Genomic DNA, 25,149 nt, shown 5'->3' on the forward strand with positions numbered 1-25,149 from the left:
GCGGGAGGAGTTGGGTCCTCCCCAGCCCCGGAGGTCCGCGGACAGCTCTGCCGGCCCCCGGGAGATCACCCCGACAGCGAGCGCTCAGATCTCATTTTTGTGTGAAGTTTGTTGGGATTCTGCTTGACTATTTCAACCTTTTTCTGAAATCATATTGTTTGTTTTAGACAGCATCAGCTGAGGGAAGCCAGCAAACTGTTCTATCATCTGCTAAGAACCTTGCGAAATGTTTTAGGAAGAATCCAAGACCAAAATTCGCCTGCATTGAGCCTCGACACGAGTAATCCGTCCGGAAAAAATGCCAGTAAAACAGCCGGTACTACCGGCTCTGGTATTTTTCCCAGACCGGGTTACTCTGAGTTTGCTGGTAGGGGCAGTGAACAACCGGCAGGCTTGACCTGTCGATAGTTCAGGTGCCTACTGGCAGATAATTCATTGAAGCACTGCACTGTTAACAACGTTGCTGGTGCTTTAGTGTTCCATTCCCGTGGAGTCCCAATGGAATGGGAACTTACTGTTCCGCCACTGCCCGTAATATCCCAGTATTACCAGGATATCGGGCGGTGGAATGGGTAAGCTGAGCTTGCTGGTACCAGCGGCCAACCAGCAATCTTGTAATGAGGGCCATTGTTTTGGGAATTACCTATTTTCTCTCTTAAGGGATTATGCTTGCAGCCTCCCAGGTCCTGGGATATCTGCCCAATCAATTGTAGGAATTAAAAACCTTATCAAGCAAAGGAATCTATATAAAACCAGCATGGCTGGCCCTAGGATTTTTGGGCCAAGTGCGGCAAATTAAGTGCGCGGCCCCTTAGTTTGCATTTGATATCATCACAGGAAGTGACATCACAGGAAGTTACATCACAAGATAATGACCACTATGCATGTAGTCAGCAGCGAAAACATGATAAAATATGTATCTATATATAAATAAATAATCAGCAAGGAGAATTTCCAACAACTACACTAGCAAAGTATAAAAGCTGCCCACCTTTTAAGCCATATAATTTATGACATATTCCAAAGAAAACAAAATCCAAACATGAGACGTGTGACTACCCGTTATGTATCGACTTGTGCCTTGAAAATCAGTACAGGGCCAGAACCAGAGAAAATATCCCCTCCAGTCTACAGGATGACAACCTGTCTTGTCACATCCTTGGCAAATATTCATGGCTCGCTCACATGCTTCATATAGAATGTGAGGAAAATGTTACATTCTACCTAAACACTTTTTAGCTTGGTCAATATAAACATGCGGAAATAAGGCAAATAGTTAATACAGTGTTTGTGCAATATGTTTAATTGTGCTGGAGGAAGGCACAGATTTTAGGCAGGTAACTGCTGCTTTGCATGTCCTTTCGAAATAAAAATGCCCCCTTGCAGTTCTTAACACAACAATGCTCTCTTAAATAGGCCATCAATAGTACATTTCACCCATTTTAAACGCTCTGCTTTAAGAAAGAAATTGATCAGCAGTGATTATGAGGCCTGTAGTGCCTATTGGGCCGCCGGGGGTGGGGCCGTTTGTCTCTCCAGAGTCACAGCAGGAGGTTGACATGTGACAAGTTACTTCACCAGAAGAAACACAAGGGAGCCAAACCTCGAGGGACAACAGCCGCTTTTGAAAAAGATATTCCTGCAAGCTTCCCCGTCATCATGCATGCTGCAGTGTGTGCCACCCGTGCACTCAGAGTGGACTGCCGCACGCTTAGGGACTCTGAGCACACGGCCCACTCTGCAGCCTGCAAGAGGGAGTCAGCGGCTCTTTTGGCGCGGGGCACTAGCAGGCGCGGGGCCATGTGCAGCCGCACATGCTGCACACGCCCAGCGCCAGCCCTGAGAACCAGAGGAGAATTTTTAAAAAAGGCCTCGGACAGATGATTTAAATTTGGAACCTGTGAATCAATGCCACCCTTAACCCAGCCCTGATGAAGTCTGACAGGGGAGTAACTTTCATATAGGATGACAGGGGCCTGTGTAGAATACTAACTAATTCTAGCACTATACACCCACAAAGAACCATCTTCTAGGTCTGATTCCCAGTGATTACTCGAAAAAACCAAAGAAAGACAGCTCGAGGTACGTGGCGATAAACTAGTGCCAGGGGCATAGCTTAGCAGACGCTTTGAGCATGTAATGATGGGCAATTTCTCAACTAGCAATGCAGTAAACCCTGGACTTTTTAGTGACACAATAGCAACTGCCAAGGAAGAACATTGTGATTGCCAATAAAGTTGTTAATATTGAGAATGTACTGCTTAGAATGTGGTATCTAACGTCACTCCTAGGTGTCCAGTCATTGATCAAAATATGCAGAAACAGCTCAAGTGCTGTCCCATGTCAGATTCGACATATTCTGCGGATGTTTTTTACTATTGTAACGGTACATCATCAGTACATAGTCTTCCCACGCATGTTTCAGGAAAATAAAATCGGTAAAAAATAATGTCTCAAAATGTGATTCGACCGGTTAAAATCAAGCATGGTTCATGGATTCTGCCAGGACCCCAGCGGTCTCCAAAAGAACAGCTGATGCTTATATAATAGCTTTGTTATTCAATACTGAAGTTAACTTGTTTCATGGTTTCCATTAGAACTTCATTAATACAAGTAGTGCTGTTGCTTGCCCATTATAAAGGCTGGACTGCAAGTCCCAGAATGCAAGTTAAAAGGCAGACATGCATGCACTGTCTACAAGTGGCACTGATCTGGCTCTGCACCCAAGACACTCCTCAGGAGTAGCAGGCCACTACCGCTAAACTATACATGCGACCAACCTCGCAATCTACCTACCTACTCTATGCAACCTCTAGGCAAGTCCCCTGGTATGTCTAATTCAAGGGAGCGGTACCAAGGTGGGCAGCCAGGGACATCATTTGGGGGTCAGTAGGAGTTGCAGCTGCAACCCCTGAGGTCTCCCTTGCGACCCCTGAGATCTCCCTTGCTACCCATATGGTCTCTCTTGCTACCCCTAAGTAAATTATTTGCAGGGTTTTATACGGGTATTGTAAGCTGCCATTCATAATGATAATAATAATAATAATAATAATAATAATAATAATAATAATAATAATAACAGACTTGTACTGTAGTCCTCCTTTAAGAAAAGTTAGAGCTATTGGAACTAAAGAAGACAGAACACATGCTGTCTTCATTGTAAGTAATATTTCACGATGGGTAGATTCTGGACTCGGCTATGTCTCAGGCGGGGTCAAAGGGCACCCGCATCAAGCCTCTTGTCAGAGTACCATAAGCCAAGTGCAGAAAGGGAGATTTCATTATTTCAATTAGAGGGGACATTAGGCCAATCAGATGAAGCAACATTGTGAATATTTCTTCTTTATGGCCCGCGCCTCCTCAATTATCTGTAATGAACTTCCTAACTGAGGCGCGTGCCTTTTTATATGCAAACGAGGCCTTGGTTTGGCCCGCTGCAATGGAGCTGTGTTAATGAACTTGAAGCAAGTGTGCGCACCAGCCAGGGAGGTGGTAGCGGGGGGACGAGGGACGAGGGGCGAGGCTCGCTGTGCCCAGATTCTGAAGGCCTTGGCGCTCTGCTGATTATATAGACAGAAGGGCACAGACCCCGGATGTGGCAGGTCCAGCTAGAACTCTTCCAGGCAGGAGCAGGAATAAATACATTTGAAGGACAGATATACTGAGCCCCCAGAAAGGGTATTCCAGTGGCCTCGTCGTGCACCCTGATGAACGCACAGCTTTATTTCACCGGAAACCACTCAGAAACGTGTCATTTCAGTGCAGAGGTGTCACTCTGGCATTTTACAGTCTGCTCCTACAAGACGCCTGTTTAAATTAAATAAAAGCAGATTTTTCACGTGGCTCAGTTCAGATCATCCACGCTTGCACAAGCTGAGTGTATGCAAATTGCACTGTGCTCCCTTGCTGCACCTGGGGCAAATTGCCCATGGGCAATATCTGAACACACCTCAAACTCACAGGACCTGATTCATGAGATTTTTTGCACTGTGCAAAGTGTCTTTTCACTGGTGCAAATTGGCTTTACACTACCAAAAAACACCCTGGGCAAAGTGTCAAAATACACTTTGCACTGCTCCACCCTGATTCATGGAACCGTGCAAAGTGTATTTTTGCAGTGCAAGTGACTTTGCACGGCAAAAAGACAATTTGCACGGTTCCATAAATCCAGGTGTTTGTTCACAGTGCAAAGTCAATTTGCACCAGTGAAAAGTTACTTTGCACCGTGCAAAAAAATCCTTGAATCAGGCCCACAGAAGGATGCACTCAAGCCCAGTCTGACTGCAACCGCAAAAGTGAAGGGTGGGAGGTCTGGCTAAGAGCGCTTGCGCCAGCATTGCAACTGCAAAGGAGGCAGGGCCCTTTTTGGCCATTGCCTAGGTTTGTGGGTCCTATATGGGGAGGGATATGTAGGTATGAAACTAGAAACGTGACTGGGAAAGAGATGCAAGCGTTCCAGAATCAGTGAATAGGGTCAACAGCGCAGGGACAAAGCTCCAGAGGCACTGCAAGGGGGGAGGCTATAGAACTGTCTCCAGAGATGGCTTGGGGTTAGGGGAGTATAATTAGAAATGTTGGCCAAGCGGTACAGAAGCATTGAAGGATGTGTGACAGGAGAGGAGTCCAGGTAAGGAGTGAGATGGAGAAAATACTGTGATCTACCCTATTTTACCGCTCACAACATTTGACCATGGCTCTTTTATAGGAGCCAACCCCCATATCCCTGCTTGACTGGCCACCTATCCCACTTTAGCCTATGCCCCCCTCCCCTGTTTTACTACCTCCTGTCTCTCTACCTGCCCCAAATCTACCTCAATAAAGGGTGGCAAGACGTCCAACAGTAAATCAGCAGCGTTGGGGCGGGGAGAGGCCAAATACGCAAGCGGAAGCCTGACCTGCTTGTCAATCGAAACGCAAGGTGACATTTCCACCGCTAAAGTGCAGTTCGTAAGGTCAGCGCTGAGGAGCAGGGACCCGAATAGTGATTGGCCCCCTGAAAAAAATGAACAAGACTGTGTTTAAAAAAAGGGATGACCGTGCAATTAGATGATATTTTAATACGAAGAAAATGGCCAACAAGGTTAATATGAATTTTAGACTACAGTGCCAGACAAAGAAATGAGAGTGAGGAACCGCCACCGGGCCCTCTCCCGCATTCTGATTCACAGTCGTGAACCTCTACTAATGTTCAGTACAAGGTACACAGTTCTCCGTCAATTTCCCAGGTTGGGTGCCAAGCAATGGTCTTGCACTTGCCCATACTCCAGCTGGAGGGGCCACAATTTTGTTGGAAGTGGGTGAGAAGGCCTCACAAATGAGATGTTTCGGGGTCTCACCCACTGCTTCTGTTTTTTAGGGTATTTTAAGACTGCTAATTTCCTTGGGTGTGTGTTACCCACCAATCCCCTTCCTAACTTTTCACTAAGCCTCCAAGATAATGTAGAAAATTACTTTTTATGTAACTCCTTATATACAGTTTCTCCTCTTCTTTTTAGAACTTTGAGTTCTTGGCAGCACTGTGGTTTGAAGTGATGTGTCCAGATTCACAGCATTTAGTCAAGTGAGATTGAGAGGATTAAAAGACCCGGCGTCGGGCTCAGTATCCACTAACTTAGCCATTCCCCCAATAACATTTCCCCCCCCCCCAATCTCGCAAAGTGCCTCTCAGAAATCGAGCACTAGATTACTGTCAACCACCTCCTACTCAACCCAGGCCAAATTGAATGTTGCTCTGCGAGAAGACCTCCCTCTTCCCCCAACCCACTCTGTGGCCAGCCCTCCGTCCCCCAACTCCAACACTGTAAAAAAAAGCGGTTGCATTATGGACACGGATCTGAACCTGTCCCATCACATCAACTCTGTGGAAAAAGTTGCTACCTACACATTTGCATTCTCTGCCACCGTTTTCCCTTCCTGACCTTCCCTCACAGAGTCTCCACGATCGTGGCTATCGTCCTTGCACGCTTAGACAATGCTAACACCTTATTCCTGGGGGCCCCCACATCACAGCTAAGAAAATTACAACCATTGCAAAACACAGCCACAAGGCTGCTCCTTGCCCTAGGCCCTAGAAATCTCCCACCCTCCATGTCCTTCACTGGCTTCCAATCAGGGGACGATACACCTGCAAGGCAATGTGCATCACACAAAGTCTCTCCGCCACACTGGTCTGGGAAACCTGCAGCATAAATGTACACGGCGCAGGCCAAACAAAAACCTCAGATCAGGCGCAGCACTTCTCCTCCTCATTCTATTGGCAAAATCAACAAGAATAGGAGGCTTGTCTTTCTCAGTCCAAGCACCAACCATCTGGAACTCGATCCCATGAACCTTCCGTCGCATAGAAGATCACCTCACCTTCAGGAAGGCTCTCAAACCCTGGCTCTTCCCTTTGACAGCCTGCCAGACTCAGACCTTCTCCTGGGTGAACTATTGCTCACCCACTAAATGGAATGCTGGGACACCTGTGTAGTCACAGGGGAACATACCACCCGACCCTATGAATATAGATCAGTCTAGCCTTTATGATAGGCCCTAAAAGATCTTTCAACCAGGGGTCAGTCTTTCTGCACTGGAACGTCAAGCACTGCATCACAACGAAACATAACCGTAGCCTACACTGGCACGGCAGACTGCACACACCCAAAACCTGTATCACCACTTCCAATAGAAAACAGCTGAGACCCATGCAAAATCTAGACCAGGCGTTCACATAATCTGACCCAGACTCTCGCTCTCACTTGTCTATCTGAAAGAGCACCCATTCACTCTCTAGAAAACTATGGGTATGACCTTGCCACTCCCTACCCTCCTTGTGCTGGCAATAAATCCACACCTGCATTTTCGAAATCCTTTCTTTCTTGCCTTCTTCCCCCCTCACATCTCTGAGTATGGTCTCTGAAGGGCGTTCATCCTCACAGTGCTTCCAGGCCATACCAACGCAAATAGGCACTATACAAATGCCATATAACATAACATATCATAGCATTAGACCACGTCACCTCCCCTAAGGGCTGTGATACCTATTCCTTAGGCCCATGCCAATAGATCTCATTGTGTGCCCTGTGATGTGTGGCACCCTTTTTGGCATTACGAGGCGATTCGTATCATAGGTAGGTTTGGATACACTGCATGCAGGTAGGTATAGAGCATGGGTCTGCAACCTGTGGCTCAACAAATGTTTTGAACTACAACTCCCATCAGCCATAGCCAAAATATTCAATAGTGAGGGCTCATGGGAGTAGGAGTCCTAAACATCTGGAGAGCCGCAGGTTGCAGACCCCTGGTATAGAGACGAGTACCAGTGGTGAGGGTGGCTAAAATGCACTAGGCCCTTTCCAATCTATTCTACTTCCTATAGAGGTTGCTACACCAGACATAAAACATGTATTAATTAATATATCGACATTCCGATTCACAGCCACCTGGTACTTTGTGCACAAAAGAAATTATAGACCTCCTCAAATATGGCGGCAGTGTTATGCCGGCCGGCTAGGCTTGAATAGGCACAATCGTTTCTCATCAAGTGGCTTGATGTCTATACAGGGCCCAGATCTATAGTGCTAAAAATAGGGATAATGGCGAACAATACCCACCCCCTGCCATTCTGCGCCATTGATTCGCGAAGCTTGCGCGGAGTGGGAAGCGCTGCGTGCTGGTGGTCGTATAAAGACTGCATTGTGATTTGGCTTTGAAATGAAAGCCCTCTCCCATCTCCTTCCTCCACTCTCGGTCTGAGTTTAGGAGTTTAAGTTAAAAAAGACCCCTGAATACAGAGAAAGGAAGCCTTGAAGCCCCGCTTGGACCAATACAATATTGGAAGACTTGGAGAGCACTCAGCACCTCTCCTCGCCCCTGACTTCCATTCATTACAGTAAAATGTACTCTCTCAGCACCGACCACACTGAAACTTTTATTTCAGAATCTTCTTTAGGCTTTCTAAAAATCCCTAATAAATGAAAAAATAACATTTTGAAAAGAAAATAAAGAGCATTCATTGTATACATTGAAAGGGTATTTCTGTTGATGTGATAATAGTCTGGAAAGCTAGAGAGATGACAGCACTGGAAATGGAATACCCTGAATTGGCACTTGCAGGAGAGTGTCTGTACAATCAGGTGGCCTGGAATACTGGTGGAATCCAAGGGTAACCATCCATGTTCTCTCGCCATCCGTGCACCTACACTCGTAGTGCGCCAAGTTTTCCTCTGCACTGGTGCCCCAGCCCCTTGCCCCACTTCCTACCCAATTCCCACAAATCCTTTCTACCCAACTTCCACAACGTACCCCCTCTTACCTGGCTTTGACTCTGCCACCTAAACAACCACCTCTGCTGCCCTTCTTCATCACCGCTAAGTCTGCCATGGAAATGGAAAGGGGACTTACTCCCTCTTTTATTTTCCATGGTGGTCATCTTTGCTGGTACTCTTTTCCCCAAGGGAAATTGGGCACTTGCAATAAGCACAGAGCCCATTTCCCTTAAACATATAACCCACAATTAGCACCCAGGAAGCTAATAGCAATAACCCAAGTGTTCAGGGGCAAACTTGGTGGTAACAGACCAGAGCCCTGACACAGGGCCGCACTTCGGTTGTGCCTACTTTGGTTCATGTTGGTGGGCCATTACTAGCACTGTCCAGGGACGTTTCAAGCCAACTTGGTGCGCACAGCGAAAACACTGGACGCGCCCCCCTTACTGCACACCTCAGTCCCAAACCAGAGCTCTGCGTCACCCAACAAAACACTCCCCAATATCAATACATCGTTGCTAAACAAATGAAGCTGGTTTCATTGCATCGTAATTCAAGTACTGTACAGAAGAAATCGAAAGTGAAAACACAGCTGTTGCTGCCCAATTAAATGGTTCTGTCACCTGCTCTTCGCAAAGGCCTTACATGAATGCAGTTTCAAACTGTCCATACTGGCACGCTGTGGTGTGACCAGCCTGCCATGGTCTGAGGTCCCACTGACCATTTGCTCGGTATGACAGGTGTTCTGTTCGAACCACCTCACTTGTATATTTCGTAAGGGATAACACTAGACTAACCATATGAATTATTTTCTGAGAGAAGGTTATCATTCCAAGGTGGACGGCATTGTACACTCCTCTCGTAGTCTCTCAAAATAAACCTATGCGAGCGGGAAAGGGGACAAATAGCACCAATAAGTGTTCCTGTCTACTTTGCATTAAATCACAGAGCATTTTGGGAATATAACATCGATCAGAGATCTCCACAATTGATAAATAAGTCTGTGGTAAAAGGGTTGTATGTATGAATCAGTAAATACATAACAGACACAGTGCTTGGTGCGCTCATCACTGTTCACAACTTTCCCCCTAACATTAAAATGCTTGTAACCATGACTCATTTGGTTATCTTAAGTTTTTGGATGTGAGGATAAAATTGCTGCATCATCAGCCACTCCAATGGGGAATCAGGTCTCTTTTGCTTCTGCAGAATTTTAGATGAGATGGGGCTGGGTCTCATTCTGAGCATGCCCAGTCCCCAATACAGAGACATCTTTAGGGAATTATATGTATAGACTGGAATGGATACCCTACAAGAGACACCCAACAAAGAGGGACAAATGCACCAAAAGGATTGTACTTCTTACAAACGTCAGCCTGACCAGTAATAAGCTTCTGAAGCGCTTTAAACAAAACTGGCTTCTGATATGTGGCATAGGGCCCACAGTTCCTCGGCCACTACCTCCTCACCATTGTGCAGGCCTCTGGTTTTATTTCTGCACATGCTTTATGTAACAGAGCTGCCAATAGTATCTCTTATTAGTGCTGGCCTGCAGCTAGTGAAATTCATGGTGTAGCAGCATAGAAACGGTGTTTGGGCTAGCTGAGGCAACTTATTTGATTGCTTTATGTGTTAAGTGTGGGGACTGCATTGCACACTCATTAGAGCTACATAAACAAGCAATTCCAGTGGGCTATTGTATGGACATGGGACACATCAGACAAAAACAGTCACATGTGCTGTTTACATAGAGGAGCAGTACGTAGACGCCTCAACAAACAGGGTGGTAACTTGGGCAGCGCACAAATCATTGCTGCACACATATCGCTACACCACGCTTCATGCGCTACGGCCTGCAAAGTGACACAATGAACCCTGCTTTCATAATCAAGGTGCATAGTCACATTGAAGAGCCATCTGGCAGTGGTTGGCGTGTTAACAAAATGAAATGTTCTTTGATGCTGACCGGATGCATTTAGTCCATGTCCCAAAGTAGCCACTAGAAACTAGGGCAAGAAAATGACAGTTAACTTTCTCAGGCAAGCGCCATATGTAACTAAAAAGTAATATACAACAAACAAAAAAATGTTTTAGTGTCAAAGACATGAAAATGAAGAACATAGTTTAAAAACATTTCTGTGTGGAGTTCCCTAGCACCTTGGAGCGTTTTGTGTGCTCAACGGAATTACCAATAATGATCTCAGACCCAAATAACCCGACAGAGCCCAAAAATATGGCAACATGCTACCTTATCATGAAATCAAATAAAGTATGGCAATCCTACCTGGCAAACTATAAAACCTATTGAAGAGAGGGATTGGTTAAGGGAACATAGGTAGGTATATATCATATAAGTATTAGTAATATCACTGGATGCCCCTTATCAAGTAGGCACGCCTTGAAGCACCTCTTAATACGTATAATTAGCCTACCATCTCACATCAGTTAGACCATGAGCAAAGGCTTCTCCCTTACAGTTGACCTTGTTGACAGTTTTCTTCTTTGGGACTTTTAAGGGAGTCAGGGTACACCACTATCGTCGTCTGAGGCTTAATGAATCGACCTGGTTTTCGAGTCTTGCATCACGTGTCTGTGGACCACGAATTTGTCCATGTCTGCCTGTTATTTACTGCTGTTTGATTTAATGATGCTGGGTGCTAATACTTCTCTTACCCTCTGGATACTTGGTTGCTCCATTTTACGTGTGCTTTCTGCACCCTTGATTGTCCAATACTTAGTGCTTGTAGATGTTCTCGCTTCCGCTTAATCTAAGAAAAATGTTCCCTTCCTTTGTTCATAGCTTATCCTGGTTAACTCGCTTTGTGCTTTCCAATTATGTCTTGCCGTGTCATCCTTAGTCAAGGCAAACAGATATTCTTTGTTTCTAGCATGAAGCTATTTTCTGCAGTGTTTCTGAGCTGCAGCCATGGTTTGTCTCTGAGGTAGTTTTGACACGATCTGATGTCTATCTTATCATCATGACCTCTTTAGTCATGTTATAGTTTCTACTGCAGCAAGCTTCTATTTATCTCATGTACCTTGTGTTTCTGCATATATACATTCACTACTTGTCTGGTTATCTATCTTCTTTGTATATATTATTTCTCTGTCTCTGCATGCATAGTTCTCTTATCACTTCAGTTAGATTATCATTAATTAAGTATCCACATATAGTTTCAGTACATCTTAATTCTCTTCATGATGTCACTTTACTCTGGTTTAACTTAATTTACAGCTCTTCTATGTCTAGTGGTGTATATGTCTAGTGGTGTATGACGACTGTGAAAAATATTCCGGGGTATCAATCGTCCAGGGATGAATATCGTTTCTAAACCATCAATCAGCCCCACACCTCTAGTACACCAGAAGGTATCTGAACAGATTTGAAACACAAGTAAATTATAAACCTCATTGTCCAATGTTGGTAACGTGGATGGAACATCAGGCTTATCTCCGCAAGGTCGTGGATCATTCGTTAGTTGCAACACAGCAAAAATACAATTATTACCCAATGATTAAAAGGACTGTCCAGTCAAGGTTGTATACAAATATCTACTTTATTATTATTATTATTATTACAACAACACACAATTCTAGCACACTGCAAAATACAGCCAACTCTGTAAAGGAATGCAGAGGACAGTTTCATGAAGGAAAGGGATGAACTCTGGATACTGACAGGAGGGTAGTCTGTAACTCAATCAGTCTTAACTGTTCAAGATTATTTGGTTTCAGAACCAAGGGAGCAAAGGGTCATAAAAGTCACTGGGGGCCTTCAAAAAAGGACAAGGGGACAGACCACAATGTACCTGGTTTTGAGATGATCTTGATGCTTAATAGCGTCGAGTCGTTTCCAGGATGCTTTGCAGCCCCTGCTACAGAGTTCAAGATGGGAGACAGCTGCGGGTACCAGGTGGCAGGCAGTTTGGCAAGCAAGGATGGACGGATGGGGCCAAGAATCATTGTCTCTGTGTTGATTGGTGGATCCGGAATGCTGGTCGAGGCGTTTCGGACCGCTCTGGTGACTGTGGCATGACAACCGTCAGTGGTACAGGCAGATGCTGTTCGAGGATTCAACTGTATCAAAAATGTTCTTAAAAGATGGATGCTGGATGATGCTTGTGTGGCAACCCTCCTAGCTACTTCACAGGGTTTCTTTTGTCCTTTCAAGGCGGACGGCCCAAAGCTCAGGGGAATGATTGAATGCAACGGCCGTGTCCATAGTTCAGATTCTCTCCGGCACTTCCCACCTAGGAAGCTCGCTGGCAAAATCTAGCAGGGCATGCTGTGTGCTGGTCGGGTACCAGTTCTGGGGCTGCTGAACATGTGCTATGAGTCTGGTATCTCCCTCTGTTCCCTGGGAGATGTTTAGGGGAGGGATCCTCCTTCCCTCTTGGAACAGCTGGCATTGCCTCACTGTTGGGGGATGTAAGGTAGACCGTACCTTCAGCCCTGGTCCAAATGAGTCCCACTTCTTACTCCTTTGGAAGTCGTCTGATGATCTGCTAAGTGAGGGGTTCAGCCCTCTTTTAAAGCCAAATGGGCCCCAGTGATTGGTGCAGGGCAAACCTACCTTAATGAACCAATCCTGGTTCCCCACCAACAATCTTCTGTTATGCATGAGGTCAAGACCAGAGTGTTCTGTAACATGACAGACAAGGGGTGACAACACATACCTAAGTCCCACCCATCTTCCTCTGTTGTGCATCAAAGTGTCTCTCTGGTTAACTGATCCTTCTGTGACTCTTGATTAAAGTGAAGGTTTCCCTTGAAGTATGTGGCGAGAGCAGAATTTTTGTCTCCTGGAAATCACATACTTCTCCCCTCTGAAGGGGGTCTGCTCTGCAGGGACACCTGCGGTAACTGCTGGACCCAGACAGGCCATTCACTGCCTTTCATACAGAGAGGTGGGAACTAGCTCAAAGTTGACAAATTGCATACCAAAGGGGTATTAGCCCCTCTTTTCCTGTTGTCTGTCCGGCAACCAAGCCCCTTCAGGCTAGCCTCAATTATCTCTCATTACTATGCACTGCCAGCAGCCGGATTAGAAGGGAAAGCAGGTCCATGGAGCCTTTGATATTTAAAATAGGCTGCTCATGGCTTGAGGAAGGTGTACCTTCCCCCTTCTAATGCTTTATGTACCGTGGCTGTTACATTCCAGCTGAACATGACAGGGGAAGGCAGCACCTGTAGGCTCTGTCTTCCCGGAATATACGTGACTATGCGCTTTGTGCAGGAAGCAGATGAAATGGGTGCGGAATGGCCACACACATTTCTCAGACGTTGGTTTCCCATCATTCATTTTCATTATTAAAACATCAAAAAGGCACAGGCGAGCGCACTCAACCCATGCGGATGGTCGAACTCCTCCCAAGGGGCATGATGTGGTGCATGCGGCACTGCAGATTATAACAAGCAACACAATGCTGAGTCCTGATTGTCATGCATTGTGTTCCATTTGTGGACGCATAAGCTGCGTTTGCCACACACACTTTAATTTGTTTTTATTTATTTATTCATTTGTATCTATTGTCTAAATGAATAGACCTTAACACCACACATTACATTCACTTAACTTACATTTCAATAATACAGCCCACACATGTTCATTAAACTTAAAACCACATATGTATCTAAAAACTCCTCTTCTACAAATAACAAAAAAGTGCAGTTTGTAGTGATTTCGAGCAATAATCTTGATTACAACGATCCCAAATCCTCTTCCAAGGGTTCAGTCTAATGCCCTCAATAAAATTAGCAAAGGTGCTGTGCACACATTTTAATCCATGGAACGATTGAGGTCCAGCTATTAAAGTGCCTACTTGCAGGAATTGCCCCTAATGAGGTTGATAATTCTGGAAGCCTAGGATGCAGAATGGACATGTTTTTTTTCTCCCACATTTTAATTGTTTTCTAAGTACACCCGTTTTTTAGATTTTGTTATTTATCGAAATGTAGGGAATATATTCGACAAGAAGTTCTGTACATGAGGGCGATCTGACGCAGGGCGCAGTACCAAGATGAGGGTATTTTACTATAGGGGGACAGGATGTATGAAGTGAAACAGCAACCATGTGATGAGCTGGGAGGCATTGGACAGGAAGAGGAAGTGCTATTGACAATGACTACAGATGGACTTGTAACAGGCGCGCGTGCACGGGCGCGTGGGTGCGCACACACAGGCACGGGCGCGTGGGTGCGCACACACAGGCGCGGGCGCGTGGGTGCGCACACACAAGCACGTGCGCGTAGGTGCGCTCACACTGGCACGTGCGCGTGAGTGCGCGCTCACAGGCACTTGGCGACAGTGTTACTGAATCGCTAAAACACCTCTGTTTTTGTTATTGTGTGTGAGTAACGCAATTCCACATTAAAGGCCTGTAGCATAGGATGCCGTTTTTTTGTCGGTGTATTCGCAGATGTTGCAAAAGCAATGGAGATTTTACAGCCAACAACTTTGGGTGCAGGAGGGATGCGGGAAATGCATGGGGCACTCGTGTTACTCCTTCTCAGAAATATATATATTTTTTAGGAACTTAAGTGGCAAATTGTCAGCCTTTTTAGAAGAAACATTTCCTATATTTTTGTTTAATTAAAAGCCACCATTTCACTTCCTTTCAAAAACGGTTTAAATGTTTAATACAAATAAAGTGGATTGCCTTTTTAATTCAGAATCCCACCTCTTACCATGATTGATTGTTGTAAATTATTTGGCAATTGCCTTTGTTTTCTGTCACGTTTTGGCCCCGATAACACCACGTAGCGGGTGTGTTGCTCGACTCCCGACTGACAGCTGGAAGTTCTCGTCATTAATTGGCCACCAGACTTTTGTGCTAGACAATATAAAATGGCCGACCTGTCCAACTGATTGACCACTTAGGGGGCCACGCAAGGACCCACACATCTAAGGTGAAGTGGGGGCCAGTGCATGGTGGGGGAATGAGTGCAAGGTGAGGAGGCAGCAGAGGTAAGAGGTAGTGGTGGGACACATGGTGAGTCCAGGGGCAGGGGAGTGGGGTAATAGCGTGTGTGCAGAGGGAGGACCTCCCTGTCTAGATGAGAACTAGGTGGGTGGGGCAGGGGTAAGATGGTATTGCCGAGGGGCGCATGACAATGGATAACAAGCAGATTTGGGTGGTGCAGGGGTAGGAGAGGTTGGTGCAACAAAGAGTGTTTTGTTGAGAGTCCAGGTGGGAGTGTAGGCGGTAGGAAAAGGGGGCACGGGCGACCCTGAAAAAAAGAGAACTGGGTTTGTAGGGGAGTGGTAAAAGGGCAGAAGGGACGGAGGAGGTGGAGGGATTGGATTTTGGGATGATGGGCGAGCATTTGTATATGTCGACTGGCAGGGGCAACCAATAGGAAACTATGAATAGCTGCAGTTACGGGCGAGCAAAAGACCTGTCGCCCAATCGTGGATGAACAAAAGACACCAAGCCTGACAATACACATTGGGCCTCACTACAGGTTCAGCAGTGTAGTATAAATGGGGTGGTAATTCCGATAGTGCCGCTATTTTTGTGTTCAAAGGATTACCGCCATAAATACCGTGCTGCCAGCAAGATGCTGGAGATGAACCCTCCTCTTTAAGCCCAAAAACCGACAGATTTAATTCTGAAACTTCTCCACGGAGTCCGACAGACTCCAAAATCTCTTCTGCATTACCACCACTCATAATCGGGCACTTATTCTGCCAGACCGAGTGGAAGCCACGCTAGACACCTTTTGTGGTAATTCTGTGGAATTAGAGTAGAATGGCTGCCAAACTCTTCATGAGTTTGTCTTATTGGCACATGGACTTTCCCATTGGCCTTGCTGTGACTGGTGCAGGAGTCAACAGCTGTGGGAACGCTCACTCCTGCTTCACAGACAACATTCCAGTGTGCTACGCGTGCTGCCAGGCCTTACTTGGGAGGGTGTAAGCGTTTCCTGAGTGTAGACTCAGTGAATTGGTAGCTCTTGCTCTTTTTCTGCATCATGGCATTGACAAAGAAAGAGGACAACTATTTTACACATAATCCTAACATGTGTGCAGTGTATGAAAGTTAGTGTGGGGGGTTTAAATAATAAACCCACAATATATTGTGAAAGTAATTTATGAGTTCTGTAAAAGATGCAGTTGTTCATTAAAAGTGTATGAAAACTTTCAAGCAAGTTGAAGAGGGTAGATTTGGTCATTAAAATGCTATATGTTTCTTTTTGATTCATAAGGAAAATCTCACAATTCTATAAAAAGCAAACTTGTTGTTGAAGAAAGACACATATCGATTTGTGAGAACTTTCCAGCAAATCCACAGCAGTAAAACTCTACTAGCTTTGGAAATTGCATGACACTTTCTTTGCAAATTCAGGAGGTTGAAAGATACTAGTTTAATCATGTTGAACAACTCTTGAATTTTCTATCGTGTCCAGTATGCAAATCACTTCAAACTGAACTGGCATATGAGTTTTTCCATGAGTGGTTTAGACCCTCCAATCATTGAGGTCTGATGATCCCTTCTATCCTAGTGCTCAAGGGTTTAGACTTGGTGTGTTTTATAGTAGATCACTCTGTGGTCCTAATTTGATCATTGCTGTCTCATAATCCCTCCTACTGCTCAAGGGTTTAGACTTGGTGTGTTTGTCAGTAGGTAAGGCTGTGGTCACTCTATGACCATTACTGTCTCACGAGTCCACCTAGTGTTCAAGGGTTGAGACGTGGTGTGTTTTCTAGTAGGTCAGGCTGTGGTCACTCTCTGACCATTACTGTCTCACGAGTCCTCATAGTGCTCAAAGGTTGAGACATGCTGTGTTTTCTAGTAGGTAAGGCAGTGGTCACTCTTTGACCATTACTGTCTCATGAGTCTTCCTACTGCTCAAGGGTTGAGACTTGGTGTGTTTAATAGTAGGTCAGACTGTGGCCACTCTCTGACCATTACTGTCTCATGAGTCCTCCTGGTGCTCAAGGGTTGAGACCTGGCGTGTTTTCTAGCAGGTCGGAATGTGGTCACTCTCTGACCATGAGTCCTCCTGGTGCTCAAGGGTTTAGACTTGGTCTGTGTTCTGGTAGTCCCATGATCCCTCCTAGCGCTCAAAGGTGAATTTGCGAATTGTCTCCCCTGCACATCCTCATCTGAAGATGCCTAAGTGTAAGTGACTTTGCACATTCCATCCCAAAAATTCCTCAATATGTTACTTCTCTTGGTGTACAGTTTGCCACAGCAATATATCGCCCTGCCTGTGCCTACTAAAGTGAATTTGGGTTTGCCCACGTTTAGTACTTGATTGCACATTCCACTTGAGGCCGGATAAATGGCAGTGGCCCACAGAGCTCCTCTGCAGTTGTGCCATCCATCATAGAGAAGGCACTGCTAGAAATGCAGTGGCAGTCGATAAAGCCCAGCTTGTATTTTTGATCATATTGACTCTCATTATCCTCTTTCCCCTTGTTTTGGAGGAGCTGCTCTTCTTGCTGTGATGAATATTGAAGAATGAATTTGTTAGGTGCACCGCATGCCGTATATAAGTGGTCTTATACAGATGGACCCCTGTTGGGAATGCTTCATTGTGGTGATGACCTTTGCCCTCTCTTCCTCCTCCCCTTCCTAGGAATGCCCACAGCTGCTTCAAGCTGAGAAGATCCTGGTTCCCGTAGAAGTCATCAAACCCATCACACTCAAGGCCAAGAACCTGCCGCAACCGCAGTCGGGCCAGAGGGGTTACGAGTGCATCCTGAATATTCAGGGCCGGGAGCAGCGGGTGCCGGCCCTGAGGTTCAACAGCTCCAGCGTGCAGTGCCAGAACACCTCTGTAAGTGAACCATGGCTGTTAGAACGGCGTGCAGTCTCTGCAGGTGTCAAGGGGCTAAAGTCTTAAGGGGCACCTCTCCAGCCAGACAACGCACCAATGCATGTCCACTTGGTACTCCTAACACTGATGGGCCTCAGTGACTATCCCAATATCCTTCCTCAACCATGATGCTCTCTGCTCCCTTCTGCATTGTGTCAATTTAGTGGTAACCACTACCATACTTACCCTCTCAAATCTACCATTAGACCAGGCAGATGTTAGTGCTTCAGCTGACAGTCTCTCCAGGAAAGCAGGGACTGGCATGACCATGGCGTGCCACATCATCCCACACGAGCCTGTGCAACTTCATGCACTGCCATTGGGTATTGAAGTAGGCCGCTTTCTGTGGAGGACTCAAGTCACTGGTGCTCAACAACTGGCTCCCTCCACTAGCAGCACACACCTGTGTTCTCCCATGACATCAGAAGTGATTCAAGTAATATTCTGCAATGCAAAAGGAAACCTCACTCGCTGACCCTGTGCACATGGTCCCTCCCTCACTCACTTGCTCACCCAATCCACCAACTTGTTTGCCCAGTTATACTCAGTCATACTCACTCACACATTATTTTCACTCTCCTAATGTTTCTACTCCCTCTCCCCTCAATAACCTCAATCTATCTTTTGTGCACCCACTAATTCAGCCACTCCCACACCTAATCAGCCACCAACCCGTAGCTTACTTCCTCATTTGATCGCCTAACTTTCACTCACTCACTCACTCACTCACTCACTCACTCACTCACTCACTCACTCACTCACTCACTCACCTTGTTTCCCAGCCACTTATTCATTCACTCCCAAATCATATCCACCTACCTACATCTCCCTTCTCTCTCTCTCCCTCTCTTTCAAACACACACACACATGCGCGGACGCGCACACGCACACACACACACACACTCACCATTTTTCAATCACCCGCCACACAATGATTGTTAAATGTTTGTTGTGTAGGGCTAATCAGCCTATTGTTAGTTAACAGTGTCTTTCAGTGAAATCACTTAACCACACAGCAATTTGGGAACACTAAAACACATTGTATATAGCACTTAAAACAGGTTTCCCTTAGCTTCTAAGTGCTGTTGTCATAAATGTTATTGTTGTTATTTTAATGGGACTCTATTGACATCACAAGTGGGAACACCATTAAGGAAGTCCTTTGCTTTAGAATGGAAGTGTGCCCCCTCCTCAAGACGAAACAGGGACTCGGTTAGGGCATCCAGATGGGGATTTGCCTTACGTGTATTTGTTCAGACTAATATAGCTTTCACTAGAGAATGTAAAAAGCAAGATATAATTGAGTATAATGTAATCACCGGCTGGAAAGCAAGTGGCCCTAGTCCTCTTTTGGGGGTGTGGGTTAAGTATGGTCTTATAAAGCAATCAAAAATCAAATGGCATAATCCCCTTTTTTGTCGCCGGGTTCTTCTTTCATGAGCCCCTGGTGTGAGGTGGTCTGAAGGGCAGGAGGCTTTCTTCACTTTCCTCATGGACCCCTCCATCAAAAGCTCTAAATTGAATGTTGTAGGTTCTTTAAAGCGAGGGCCGCCTCACGATACTGTGAGCTGCCCCGTTTTCAGCCTGCTGCGGCCCCTTCTCCCATCCTTTAATCACAGCTGCATTTTGGGAATGCAATCCCACACCTGAAAAGAAGGGACCCGTGCTACCCCGTCTCCCTTCTTGGCCTCAAACCACCTGGTGAAATGCTTTGTATGGCATTGAATGGAGCCCTCCACTCTTTGAGCCACACAATGGAGCCAGGGGTGGTCTGCGGCCACCAGGCTCTGGTGCTGGCTACAATAGAAGCCAGAGATCGGCTTAATGATACGTCCTTGCGAGTTGGTGACATGTCTCTTTATTAAAAATGAAATGAGGGGATGCGATCAGTACATCAGCACAGATGCAATAGGTTATATTGTGTCCCAAAGAGCCATCTGTGCCCTCTTTGGTTTACCAATGCTAATAACTAAAACACCATCTCTCTTCCTCCAAGAAAATTATCTTTTGCTGTCTCATTCTACCACTTGTTTCGTGCATGTGTGTGCTTTTTCAGGGCACTAGCATTGATGTACTTTTCTTAATATGTAAGAAGTTCGTGATTTGGAAAATGTTGTGTAAGGAATGATTAACCTATATGGCCATGATGTTTGCCACTTACACACACCTTCTAGGATTATTCATTATTCAAAAATTAAGAAATGTCAATTCTGGGGGTTTATCCCTGACAAGCACCATTCATGATTATAAACTATTAAACAAGTCAGAAATGTGCATAAGCACTATTGCCCTGGGGTAGGCATAGGTTAAGCTAGAAGGAATTGAGGACACACACTTCTGTTTGGCTTTCACAGACCATTAGCGCATTGCTCTCACAAAAGCTTTGCAGCACACCATATCATTATGAACTCTGAGCAAGTCACTTTAGAATGGACGCAGTCTTCATCAATGCCACCCAAATCCATTCTTTTATACAGTAGAAAACTCCCCCTCATTTGCAAATTAAGCATTAATCAACATGCATGTTATCCGATAGCATAACATGCATGTTGCCAGTCCGATAGCACAGCGAATAGAGCCCTTGCTTTGGCATCTGTTTGTGTAGAGTCTACTGACGCAGGTTCGAATCCCGCAGGGCCAAACTCAGCCTTTCATCCTTCTGAGGTCAATAAGTGAGCACCACACACTGTGGGTAATTATAAGCAGCGCTCAGATACCACAGGGCTCCTAGCGCTATATAAATGCTAAATAATAATAATAATTATTATTATCCATCGTTCAGGTCTCTATGTCCCTTCTGAGTGCGGCCAGACACCCCATCTTTCACTGCTGCACTCTATATTGTACAGGTTAATCATCCTTCCAGCATCATTATTTTATTTATTTATTGTTCGCATGTTAGGCACTTATACAATAAGAAAATACTGTTTCAAAGAGCCCACTTTGGGTAAGTGCATAGGTACAGAAAGAAATGAATATTGGAGGGAACATTCTATGAGATAGCTCAGAAGATGTTGAAATAAGCTTTCTGGCAGGTTAATGCACGTGGCTTAGTCTGAGCCTGTCTCTCTGATAATGTAAATAAGTAATGCAGAACAGTGTCTGGAGGCCCGTCTCGAGGGAGGTCTGTGTAGCCGGCAGGCCACAGGGTTGCACACTAATTTTGACTGCCATGGAGCTGTGTTCATTACACCGCTGCAGCATAGCCCAATGCTGCACTCCACGGGCCTGGTTCACAGCGCGTTTTTCAATGGGAAATGTGTGAATCAGGCTCTACTAGTTTGTTTTCAGAGCATTGTTTTTTAAAGATGAATGCCTTCCGTGGCTCTGTGCCACTCAATCAGACCAGGGATGCGTGTTAGGCTGTCCTACGGGCATTTCCTCGCTATAACTCATTATTTACATCCTAATATGAATGGGTAAACTCTTATATTATTCATGGAAAAGCGAGGACACTTCCTTTAAAAAGGTATCACATATATATATATATATATTTATCCTATCCATGCACCTTCCATATAAACATTGAAGAAATATAGGGACTTGCCCTTAAATTCGTTTTTTAGCAGGCAGTGACAAGAGTTCACCTGGTGAAGTCTTTTCCTTAGTCCGTTTGTGCTTTCTATGTCCTGCATGTTCACCTCTTTTGCAGACTTCAGCTCCATGTAGTGCTGTTTATGTAAGTTGCACACTTTGCCCCTGCTGCAACCGCTGTTGCAGCCACATTGCAAACATGGCTGATACCTGACTGCAGGCATGTCTGTTTGCCTGTACGTTTTGCTTTTGTTTTCAATGAATGTGCAGTGTTGAACATACCTTTGTAGATGAGGGATTGATCACTTTACAGCCTTTGCTGCCCCTACTTTTCCTAATGTACCACGACTCTGCATTCTGCTGGTCCTGCCTCTACTAATGCACCATGACTCTGCATTGCGCTGGTCCTGCTTCTCCTAATGCACAATGACTCTGCATTGTGCTGCACCTTCTTCTCCTAATGTACCACTACTCTGCATTGTGCTGACCCTGTTTCCCCTGATGTACCACAATTCTGCATTGTGCTGATCCTGTTTCTCCTAATGTACCACAACTCTGCATTGTGCTGATCATGTTTCCCCTAATGTACCACAACTCTGCATTGTACTGATCCTTTTTCTCCTAATGTTCCACAACTCTGCATTGGGCTGACCATGTTTCTCCTAATGCACCACAACTCTGCATTGGGCTGATACTGTTTCTCCTAATGTACCACAACTCTGCATTGGGATGAACTGTTTCTCCTAATGTCCAATGGCTCTGTATGTGGCTGATCCTGTTTCTCCTAATGTGCCATGACTCTGCATTGGGCTGATCCTGTTTCTCCTAATGTACCACAACTCTGCATTGGGATGCACTGTTTTTCCTAATGTCCAATGGCTCTGTATGTGGCTGATCCTGTTTCTCCTAATGTGCCATGACTCTGCATTGGGCTGATCCTGTTCCTCCTAATGTACCATGACTCTGCATTGGGCTGATTGTGTTCCTCCTAATGTACCATGACTCTGCATGTTGCTGGTCCTGCTAATACATGGAGACTCCTTTCAAGTGTATCTATTGCTCAGAAATTCAGAACGTTTACATATGTTACATAAACCTTGGATTATGTATTTAAGTTTTAAATTCCTGCATGTCGGTTTGCATATTAGACACATAGCAAAATTGTAAAATTCATTTGAGCAAGCATGCATAACTATCGCGGTTTGGAAATGAGTCATTCCCACCTCATATAACGTGCCTGAGAAGCCCCACTTGCAATGTCTTATCTGGGATGAGCATGGACAGACCATCCAGGGCTTCTGCAGGCCAAGCAGTTGGCCTCTATTTTGAGGAAGACTTACTCAAAATCCTTCCCCCAGACAGAGCATTTGGGCCCCTACAATAGACTGCCTCACCAGTTACTTTTTCTCTGAAGCAAGAAAGGATGTGGAGCGAAGTAAGACCGGTCTTGCCAGCAAGACGAGGTATCTTCCACATTGGACATGGCAGCCGTTAGAGAGTGTGTTTTGAGATGCCCTAAACTAAATCGCTCAAGACCCAGTGATTTCACACTTGGGTACTAGAAGTGTAAGTCTGCACATGAACACAATAGGAATTGTAGTTTAGACATTGCCATTCACATGGTGGTTGTTTTGTGTGTGTAAATTGCCAAGTTCAACCCAACTCCTTTGCATCGTCTTGCAGAAGATATCTTCCTGACATCCAAGTACCAGATAAGAATGTCCAGCCTCACTGCAAAACAGACTTGATGTTCAGCCTCCACTTAGACTTGTTCAGGTGAAGCATTCCTCTGCATTCCTTCCATTCCACCTTTTCTGCTTTTTGGGACCTTCATGAGGGAACCACTCTGGAGATGTCGGTGGATCTGCAACCAAGAATTAACTCGGCTAATTCAATGGCCTGCATGGTTAGCACAGAGAACTGCATAGCGAAGAGCTGAGGCTATGAGCCGCGTGCCATTTTGGGCCAGTGAGGCGACTGTTCTCCATTATCTGCACACTTATGTCTTTCTGTTTTGGGTTCATGACAGGAAGTGCCTTCCACAGTATTGGTGGAACCTCTAATGGCCCTGAAAGACAGAGAAAGATTGTGGAGGGTTGTGGACCAAACCAAGAAGTCTGCGAATCAGTAGGGAATTCTACACGTTCAGTACTCTGCACCCTGAGACCTATGCTTCCTTGTTCAAGAGGAAAAATGATGTCCTAGGTGGGTGACTCCACCCTGAAAAAAGACAGCAATCCATGTCATCATCTAACATCTTAACAAAGACAGCAATCCATGTCAGCATCTAACATCTTAATAAAGAAAGCAATCCATGTCATCATCTAACATCTTACCAAAGACAGCAATCCACGTCATCATCTAACATCTTAATAAAGAAAGCCATCCATGTCATCATATAACATTTTACCAAAGACAGCAATCCACGTCATCATCTAACATCTTAATTTAGGTAGCACTACATGTCAGCATCTAACATCTTATTAAAGACAACAATCCAAGTCATCATCTAACAGCTTAACAAAGGCAGCAATACATGTCAGCATCTAACATCTTATTAAAGACAACAATCCAATTGATCTTCTAACATCTTAATAAAGACAGCGAAACATGTCAGCATCTAACATCTTAATAAAGACAGCAATCCATGCCATCATCTAACAGCTTAACAAAGGCAGCAATACATGTCAGCATCTAACATCTTATTAAAGACAACAATCCAATTGATCTTCTAACATCTTAATAAAGACAGCAATACATGTCAGCATCTAACAACTTAATAAAGACAGAAATTGATGTCATCATCAAACATCTTAATAAAGGCTGCAATCCGTGTCATCATCTAGCATCTTAATAACGACCGCAATCCGTGTCATCATCTACATTGTAATAACGACAGAAATACGTGTCAGCATCTTACATCCTAAGAAAGACAGCAAACAATGTCAGCATCTAACATCTTGAAACTCGAGATACTTTTGCTGTTTGGATAGGAAGACTGATCTAGAATCAATCACACAAAATATGTGTCAAATGTAAGAGATAACGTGAGAGGAAATTCAGCCTGTGTTGACTTGTCTCCTACCTATCTGGCCGGTGTGGAGTAACAAGCCACACCAAGACCTTCAATGAAATGCTAGGAACTCTTCAAACATTTCGATATCTACCTATAGTTCGTCCATTGTTTTTTGACGACTGTTTCGAGTGAACGAGGTGTGGGTATATTCTGTCCTCACATGGACTATTTATGTTAACCGTTATGTACTTATTTTCTTCATTATGCATTGTTCTCTAAGTTTTTCACATCTAAATCGTAGTGATACTTTGCTAAAACATTTTAATGAGCTTGCTTCAGACCTTACATTCTTCAGTTGATCAAAAAAAATTGTTTTTGGAGTGGTTGCTCTTTCCTTTCACACCCAAACATCTCTCTTACTGTGATGTGTGAGCTTGGCCCGCGCTATCCAGAGGAGGTCCGAGGATATTTTTAAGGAGATTTCATACATTCTTGGATGTTTCTTTGACCAGAGGTTTGTGGAAG

The 25,149-nt window shown here is 45.0% G+C and overlaps 1 protein-coding gene across 4 annotated transcripts in view; it reads left to right on the forward strand.

Moving 5' to 3' along the window:
• Positions 1–25,149, forward strand: part of PLXNA4 (plexin A4) — a 1,277,179-nt gene that overhangs the window by 945,780 nt on the left and 306,250 nt on the right. For all 4 annotated transcript variants that reach the window (XM_069629627.1, XM_069629628.1, XM_069629629.1 and 1 more), the window contains one exon: positions 17,835–18,035. In XM_069629627.1, coding sequence (XP_069485728.1) covers positions 17,835–18,035 — 201 coding nt within the window. The remainder of the gene's footprint in view (positions 1–17,834; positions 18,036–25,149) is intronic.

The sequence above is a fragment of the Ambystoma mexicanum genome, chromosome 12 (assembly GCF_040938575.1).
Source record: "Ambystoma mexicanum isolate Mex_15411 chromosome 12, UKY_AmexF1_1, whole genome shotgun sequence".
In the NCBI taxonomy this organism is placed as follows: domain Eukaryota; kingdom Metazoa; phylum Chordata; class Amphibia; order Caudata; family Ambystomatidae; genus Ambystoma; species Ambystoma mexicanum.